This window comes from Trachemys scripta, chromosome 11, assembly GCF_013100865.1.
Source record: "Trachemys scripta elegans isolate TJP31775 chromosome 11, CAS_Tse_1.0, whole genome shotgun sequence".
Classification (NCBI taxonomy): domain Eukaryota; kingdom Metazoa; phylum Chordata; order Testudines; family Emydidae; genus Trachemys; species Trachemys scripta.
Genome location: NC_048308.1, coordinates 57,018,774 through 57,027,749, shown reverse-complemented (window position 1 = coordinate 57,027,749; position 8,976 = coordinate 57,018,774). Strand labels below are relative to the sequence as shown.

The 8,976-nt window shown below is 46.4% G+C and overlaps 1 protein-coding gene across 1 annotated transcript; it reads right to left on the bottom strand.

The window, feature by feature from the left end:
- Nucleotides 1-2,066: 2,066 nt before the first annotated feature.
- FZD7 (frizzled class receptor 7) lies at nt 2,067-6,449 on the bottom strand. The gene has a single exon (XM_034786057.1). It carries the CDS (start codon nt 5,650-5,652, stop codon nt 3,964-3,966), a length of 1,689 nt encoding a protein of 562 aa, XP_034641948.1. The 5' UTR covers nt 5,653-6,449; the 3' UTR covers nt 2,067-3,963.
- Between the last annotated feature and the right edge of the window lie 2,527 nt (nt 6,450-8,976).

Genomic DNA, 8,976 nt, shown 5'->3' with positions numbered 1-8,976 from the left:
GTATGAGTCATATCTGCTTACAAGTTAATGGGAATTGCTCCCATTTGCACACATGTTGAATTTGGCCTAAAGTTTCAGATTAAATCTAGGAGAATAGCTGATTAGAGTTTAGTATAAGTGGCTTCAAATACAGAAGTATTTCTTAATAAGGTCTATCCAGTCAAATAACTGCTTTAGTATTAATGATTTCAGGAGAGAATCATCACATTTTTCTTCTCAGGAAGATGCTCACAAAGTTATTACCCTGTGCTTGTCTCTGGTATAAATAAAAAGCCTTTATTTGAAGTTCTTTTGTCTAGTTCCTGGGCAAAGAAAACTATTTGCACCTAACTGCAGTTTCATATTTGAGTAACAACTTTTAAAGGTTGAGCAGAGTCCTACTCATCACCTAGTGTGAAGAGCAGAGGAATAGGAAGACAGTTTAGGTATTTAGTCTGTTTAAATTGAGTGTTTAGCTGTTTGACACATTAAGTATTAATTGCAGATTTTGCACCAGAGCTATGAAAACAGAGTACGATTTAGGCATCATTCATAAGACTGCAAATGAGTTCCTATTCTTTCAAAGTCCTTACTGCTACAGCCACTGCAGATGGTAAAGTGATGGATTTATGGGAGCACAATGTTTATAGAAAGGTTCAGGTTTCCTAAGTGAACAGAGTGAAAGCACTCTCAGCAGTTATCAATGTTCATCATGTCCTAGGAACAGTTTGAAGAGGTCTAACTTGTAGTAGGAACCAAAGGAAATCTGATAGAAATGAACAATTTTGGTGAGTAGTTAGTGGTGTCTGAAAATCATAAAAGTGTCTTTTGTAGAGCAGCATATATGGGCTTGCTCTGAAAGTGACTTGAAACCACATTTTATGCATATTAAATACAAACGATTTTTAAAATTTTTGCGAGTACAATGTTCAGATCAGAAAGTGTCCTAAAAGAATGGTGCATCCATTGTTCCTAAAAGTCAGTGAATAAGGCTCTGTGGGGCTGGAAGCTTTGGCCAGTAAAGTCTCGGAGTACCAGATCAGTCCCCATCATGAGATGGCTGTGGCCATGTATAAACTCAATATATTAACACCTTGCCCACCACAAAACACCTTCCCCAACCCTGTAACAACAAAAAGACCCACAAACCTAATTTAAGAACTGGCCTTACTAAAATCTCATCCTAGAAGCTGAAAAGTGAAGTTGAACAGAGTAAGTCAGAAGACAGATAAATCCAAATACTACTGTGTCACTAATACTTAAGCAGATCTGTTGCTAAACAAAGTTCTGTGATTGTAAAATCTGTGTGGATTTGGAATCTGTCATATCACTTTGCCAGTGGAGCTCATATTGTTAGGATCTGCAGAGTTCAATGTAGTGAAAATAAGTGATAGTTTATGTATGAGATGTTTGGTCTTGTCAACTTTCTGATTACTATGCTAAAATACCCCCCCCCCAAAAAACCCACCTCCATCTGCTGCCTAGACTATTAAAAAATTAAAGCAACTTCACCCCAACAGGCTTGGAAAAGCAAAACCCAGGCACAGTGGGAGGGACTTGGGAAGAAAATAAGACTCTCCTCCACTTCCATTAGGAAAGCTATTTAAAAGTGGCTCATTTTCCTCCAGTGACCATTAGAAGAGTTTCAATTCTTACTTGACCAAGAAACACCGTAAAACATTACTCAAACTACATCTTAGCAAGGGTGTGGCACTTTTCAGTCATAAATCTCAGTGTGTAAGGGGTGGGAAAGTATTATCATCCCCATTTTAGAGTCAAGGGGAGATCCAAGAATAAACATTAGGCATGGCTGGCATGTAAGCACCACAAGACGTTCAGGGAGGGCAAACACATTTAAAGCAATAGCCTGAAAAAACTGGATCTTTCTTCTATTGTTAGAAGCCACATTACATCAGAAAGAATACTTTGGAGCCTCGAATTTCAGATCTCTTGTGTATTCATCCACTTTACCTCCCTCCCACCCCAGAAAACAAGATCTAATGGGGGGGGGGGGCAGCTTGTTTTCTCTCTCTTCCCCCCTCTCCTCCAATATACAGAATACATAAAACTAGTCTAGAGAAAGAAACTTTGTATTTAAAAAAAAAAATCAATTTATTTAGTGATCTGTACATGTGATGAAGTGTGGCCTCATTCAGGCCTTTCAAAACTAAACAAAAAAATCAAGTAAAAATGTATAAATACATATATATTTTCTTACAAAATGTGACATTTACAAAATATACATTCTGCACTTGTCTTACAGTTTTTCATGTGCACATCATAAAAGACAAAACAAATCCTATGAGTTTGGGATCAGATGTACTGGAGGATTTGACTGATGGGATATTTCCTTCTCCCCCACCCCAAGCTACTGTATTGCCCACTAGACAAAAGTAGTCTGTTCTCCTCACCCTGAACAGCTTTTAAAATTTCATTTCAGTTATCTGCTCTTTATTATAAGCAGCAATTACAGACTTGGGGGGGGGGGAAAGTTAGGGGGCAGGGCTTGTTAAAAATCCTTAATACCCTGATTAGTCTTTAGGCAAAAATAAAAAAACTCTTTAGATCATAAAGCTAAAAAGTAGTATTTCAGAAATAAAAATATGAAAGTCAACCTATCAATTTAACACACAAATGTAACATGATTGAAGAGTTTGAAAGAATAAGGAACTGGTCACATATCAAAAGGAATATGAATGACTGTGAAGAGAAGTTTAATTTCTTGTTATTCAGTTTCCCTTCTCTGACAACGTTTCAGATATGATCACTGGGAACTTAAGTCTTTGTACTTCTGTTCAGAAAGTACCTAAAACAAGGTGACCAGTTCCATCTTAAAAAACAACACTGCACCATTGTTTGTTACTGTGCTGTTTAGGGAATTAGAGGACAAGGCAAATTGGCACTTCATGGTCTAAACTATTCCCTCCCATCCAGTCACTTTGCTTTTTTAGTGTACCCTAGAGCAATCCGAACATAAACAGCAAAGAAATAAGGCTTATGGGAAGGAAGAGAAAAATTGTATATACTTATCTTACATATCTTAATGCAGCCTGTTTTGTCAGGTGTTCTGAATTAAGCATGTTTAACAAGAAGTCTGGCATTTCTTTTAGCTAGAACAGAAACCCATATTGAACCATGTATGAAAACATCCTGCCGCCTCCTTTTTCATAAAAAGAATGTTTATCGACATGTGCTAGTCACATCCAAGTTTGAATTTTAACGACTTTTTTGTTAGTTTGCCCTAAAAACCGGCCTCATGCTTATGCCTTTCCACAGAGAAAAACACTTTTGTTTCCTCTTTGTCTCCTATAACAAAGGCAGGGGTGGGGTGGGGGGGGAATGTTTGGCTGAAAAGCAACAAGTCCTGTCTTTAGGGTATTAAATAGCAACTCCCTCCTTCCAAGCAGCAAGGTTCCCCGCACTCCAGTTAGGATTCTCTTTGATAAGTGATGGTTAGATATAAAAGCAACCCCCTCTATATGACAGGATATGGGAAAGCTCAACAGCACGTGATTATAATTGGTAGCTTCTTTTAAAATACTCACGTGATTACTCTGGGTTTGAATGAGAAGACAGTAAAATAGGATTCAGGAAATTAAGCCAATATCGGCTGCAGTATGACCCCACCGAAGTAAACTATGATTGGACCACTTCTTGACTCAAAGTTTCATTGGTCCACACTTTTACATCGGTCGCAGCACAGCAGATCCAGCTTAACCTTTTGCCCAGTAATTATTTTTTAGAAAGGGAACTTCTTGCAGTGGAAGAGCTCCCCACCAGCAGTCTGAGAAGGGTACTTACTCTGTGCTTTTCAACTTGGTTGGCAAGAAAGCCACCCAGTCACTGTCTGAGGATTTTGTCTTCGGCAAGGCAGAGTTGTGAGACCCTAGGGAGCCCTCTCCCAATCCTTTGAGAGTCACTCCGGTGTCTGCACGGCTTTTCCAGGAGCAGCAGCCGGCATCAGGGGTGAGGAGCAAGGTCTCATCATACCGCTGTCTCCCCTTTGCTGCCGCTGCTGAGTCTATGGTAGAAGCGCCGCCAGGACTGGAGGGTTTTGCCGGACCAGATCCAGAAGCCGGTGGTGATGCCCACGATCATAGTCATGAGATACTTGATCATGAAGACGGTGAAGTCCGGGCTCATGGGGGCGAAGTGGCCGGGGCAGGGCACGGCGTAGCTTTTGCAGGTCTGCAGCAGCCACGTCTTCTCCCAGGTCTCGCGGAAGGCCTGCTCGTAGAAGTAGCAGGCCAGGACGATGGTGGCGGGCACGGTGTAGAGCACGCTGAAGACCCCGATCCTCACCATCAGCTTCTCCAGCTTCTCCGTCTTGCTGCCGTCGTGCTTCATGATGGTGCGGATGCGGAAGAGGGAGACGAAGCCGGCCAGCAGGAAGGAGGTGCCGATGAAGAGGTAGACGAAGAGCGGGGCCAGCACGAAGCCCCGCAGCGAGTCCACGCTGGAGAGGCCCACGTAGCAGACCCCGCTCAGCACGTCCCCGTCCACCTGCCCCATGGCCAGGATGGTGATGGTCTTGACGGCCGGCACGGCCCAGGCGGCCAGGTGGAAATACTGCGAGTTGGCCTCGATGGCCTCGTGGCCCCACTTCATGCCGGCGGCCAGGAACCAGGTGAGGGACAGGATCACCCACCAGATGGAGCTGGCCATGCCGAAGAAGTAGAGGATCATGAAGAGGATGGTGCAGCCTTCCTTCTTGGTGCCCTGCGCCACGGTGCGGTAGCCCTCCTCCGAGAAGCGCTCCACGCACACCGCCCGCTCCTCCAGCAGGAAGCCGGCCACGTGGGCCACGGCCACCATGAAGTAGCAGCCCGAGAGGAAGATGATGGGCCGCTCCGGGTAGCTGAAGCGCCGCATGTCCACCAGGTAGGTCAGCACGGTGAAGAGGGTGGAGGCGCAGCACAGCACCGACCAGACGCCCACCCACAGCCGGGCGAACCGCACCTCCGCCTCCTTGAAGTACATCAGCCCGTGGGGGCGGCCGGGCTCGCAGGGCGCTCCGCAGTCCCGCTCCCCCAGGAAGCGGTAGCCCAGGTAAGGGGGCACCTGAAGCTGCCGGGGGCAGGAGAAGGCGAAGCCGGCGTGGGGCGGCGGCGGGGTGAGGAGGCCGGGCAGGTAGGGGGTGGGGTAGGCGGTGGGGCCGCCGGCCCCTGTCCCTGCTCGGCCGGGGGCCTCCGAGGTGTTCTGGCCCACGCAGATCTCGCCCGCGCCGTGCACGGGGAAGTTCTCGCAGCGCAGGCGCTCGGGCCACTGGAAGCCGAACTTGTTCATGAGCGCCTCGCAGCCCTGGCGGGCCCGCTCGCACAGAGAGCGGCAGGGCGGGATGGCCTGCTCCAGCACCGTGCACACCGGCGCGTACATGGAGCACAGGAAGAACTTGAGCTCGGCCGAGCACTGCACCTTGACCAGCGGGTAGAACTGGTGCACCTCCAGCCCGGCGTCCTCCTGGTTGGTGTGGCCCAGCAGGTTGGGCAGGATGGTCTGGTTGTAGGCGATGTCGGTGCACAGCGGGATGGAGATGGGCTGGCAGAAGCCGTGGTCCGGCACCGAGATGCCCTTCTCGCCGTGGTACTGCTGGGCCGCCGAGCCCGCGGGCACCCCCAGCAGGGCGCCCAGGAGGGCGGCCAGGCCCAGAGAGGCAGCCGCTGCAGCCCACATCGCCGCGGCAGCTGGAGAGAGCAGAGGTGCGGGGAGCCCTTCAGAGCCGAGCGGCGGGCTGCGGCAGGTACATCAGGGGCCCCGAGAAGCCAGCGGGGGAGGCTCACGCGCAGACGGGTGGAGGAGGAGGGTGCGGACGGATCGCTGCTAAACCAGGTCTGTGAGCCCTGGCCAGGCGCTGAAGAATCCTCGTTCAATCCCAGCCTCAAGTCTGCCGTCTTCCCTGGGTGCAGCGAGAGTCTGTCCCCACCGCCCAGCCAGAGTCACCCCACGCGCGAAGTTTCCTGAGATGCCTGGACTGGGGGGAGGGAAACAAAACATCCGCAAACCTAGGCAAAGTCTTTCGCCAGCTCCGCAGCAAGTCCCGTGGCGGCGGCAACTCGCTGGCTCCGCTCCCCGCCTGGCTGCTCAGCCCTAAAGCCTGGGATTTAGGTTACAGTTAAACGGATTATTACTTCGCCCGACTGATCCGTGTATTTTACTGGGGGGCTTAAATAACTTTTAAAATCCAATTACTGCGCGATCCTCCCTCCGGCTCCGACGGTTTCCCCTCTAGACTCCTAATCAGTTGGCAGGGCCGCCGAAACGCGCCTTCGTCCCGCTCGGCAGCGGACAAAGTCCGAGGCGAGGATACAGCAGCCACTGGAACCTCTCCTCTAGCGAGCGACTCTTGTCCTGTAGAACACAAAAAAGATACATATATGTCTGAGGATTCCACGGAGCCCCGCCCCTTCCCCATTCACAAACCACACAGCAGGCGGGGCATAGAACCTCAGCTCCTGCCAATTGCAGCGTCTGTTGCCTCCACAGCTCTGATCAGAATTGGTTAGAACAGATGAAAGGGGCGTGGGGAAGAGGGAGGGCGAGGAGGAGCCTGGACTGCGCTGGGAGGGATCTCTCAGTTGAAAAGTTGAGAAAAACTTTTCTCCCACCTGTTAAGGGGGCATGGGGTAGTGTCGAAGGCGGATCGGGTGTGGGCGAACTGTGTCTGAAAAGATCTGCCTTTCCCCCTCCCTGAAACAATTTTTTTTTGTTGCGAATACCAGGCGCCCTCAACAAATTCCGTCTGGGATTGCTGAGCAGGAAGGTTGAGTAGGAGAAAGATTCAGAGATTGCACTCAGGGTGGCCTTAATAAACTCAAATCAAGTAATGTTTGCACAGGCTTTGAAAATGTAAAAGAGCTAAACAAATGCCAAGAATTAATGGAAAAACAAGCAACATCCTCTTCACATTTACGGAGTAAATGGGTGACTTGGTTGGGATTTGTAATGTGTGTGTGTGTGTGTGGTGGTTTTTCTTTTTCTTTTTTTATGGGGGATCAGATTTATCACTTCGTAAAGCTTTATTATTCTTGCTGGTAAAATAAATGAATTTGTGATGGGGCTATAATCTTTAGATAGATTTTAAGGCATTTTTAAAAGCTTTTGTTATAGACCACTGAGAAATTTAAAATTACATTAATAATCTTGATACAAAGTCTCCACCATAACAATCTTGTATGCTGAGATCATATATAAACCCCCACATTTTACTCTCAACTTTAACTTTCCTTAAGATCCTTTATTCTTTTAAAGTTTCTCTATGAAAATGTATACCTTGCCCTTCAGAAAAAGGTGAACCTCATAGCTTAGGACATAGACATCATTAGAGGGCTGGGAGTATCTGCAAAATTAGACTAATTTATGGACAAAGGCTAGAATGTGGCTTTTGCAGCCACATCTGTGTTTAAGGTGCTCCATCTGAGCAACAGTTGCTGGAGGCATCCTGCCTCTGGAGCATAGAGGCAAGCAGAATTCCTTTGTTTGATACTCAGGAAAAACCCCTATTATACCTTTTAAAGAATAAACTGTGTTTGCTTTCCTTTTGCAAAGGCCATTGAGCACCACTAAATGCCGAAGAGGAGGGGGCCCTAGTCATGCTCCGCTCATCCCAGCCACATCCTCCTTTGGAGAGTGGTGTGTGCAGCTCCGCCAGCCATACTAGTACATTCTCAACATCTTGCACTGAGGAGACCAACTGTGTTCTCAGTAACAGTCGTGTAAATGTAGACTAAATCCTGATGGTGTTGCTTTGAATTCACACTGGCTTCAGAGCGCAGAATTGAGCCCAGGGAACTCACACTGACATTCTGACTAATCTGTGTGGATGTACTTTGTGGGGAAAATTGTTTCCTACACTTACATACCGCTCTTTAGAGCAGCTACACTGTAGCCCAGTGTTAATAACACATTGGAAAATTCTATCTTTGTTACATTTGGATAAAAAAATTAGATACAATAATGAATGGACATTCTACTATGTATTTAATTTTCCAAAAGTATACTTTAAAAAAAACAAAACAAAACACTGAACTCTGAAAAATACATGGGGTGGCATGATTCAGCTCATTTCATTATTGCAGGACTAGTTTCTGGAAAAGAAACCCATCATGCCTTTATTTTCAATTACAGACGTCTGAGACCATCCCAGAGAACCTTTTCTTCTTCCGTCGGGTATGGTTTATTTCCTGAATAACTTGCTTTCATACATCCACTAACAAAACATGATTTTCCAATGTCTAACTTACATTTGTCCCCCCCAGCAAAAACTATATAGGTCTGCCTACAGTATCACTTGCCCCTTTGCCATCAATAAAATCTAAAAGATTACTATTTCACTTTTTGCCATCCCAGCTTTCTTTAATACTTCATGAGCTGCTGAGTTAGTTTTCTTTAAAACTTGCCCTGAAACCTTCATTTTTCTCTCTAGATTATGACTGCTTCATCTGCAAAGCATTTGGTGATATTGTCTATGAAGAATGTTATCTGAAAAGAAATGCTTCACTATCAGTCAGCGGCAATGCAGAGAAAGAAACTAACTGTAGACTTTCTGCCCCCTGCTTTGCCCACTCTGATTTCTGGATGTAAGGAATCAGGGATTCACAGCTGGTGAAATGATGTTGCAGTAGACCCTCTTTTTGTACAGAGCTCGGTTTCAGCAATAGAGAAATTGTGACTGAAACCAATGAGACCAAGAAACTTCAACATTGATTTGTAGATCATGTGGCAGATTACATCATGGGCTAATCAGAAGGCCCTGTTGCAGTTCCACACAATGGGACAAATTAAGCATGCAGGGCCAAATTCAACCCTAGGGTAAGCAGCTATAGGTTCATTGAATTCAGAGAAGCTGTCGCCATTGACACCACAGCTGTAAGTATGACCCAAATGTTTATTTTCATTTTGAAGTTTTGCATTTTTGTTTCAGACATCCCTTTGTGGTTCTTTACAAAAAATAATAGCTTAATGCTTTACATTTTTAAGGTGGTAGGAAAAATGGGAGAC

Excerpts from the sequence above, each read along its gene's own strand:
- FZD7 (XM_034786057.1), bottom strand. The coding sequence starts at position 5,652 with ATGTGGGCTGCAGCGGCTGCCTCTCTGGGCCTGGCCGCCCTCCTGGGC.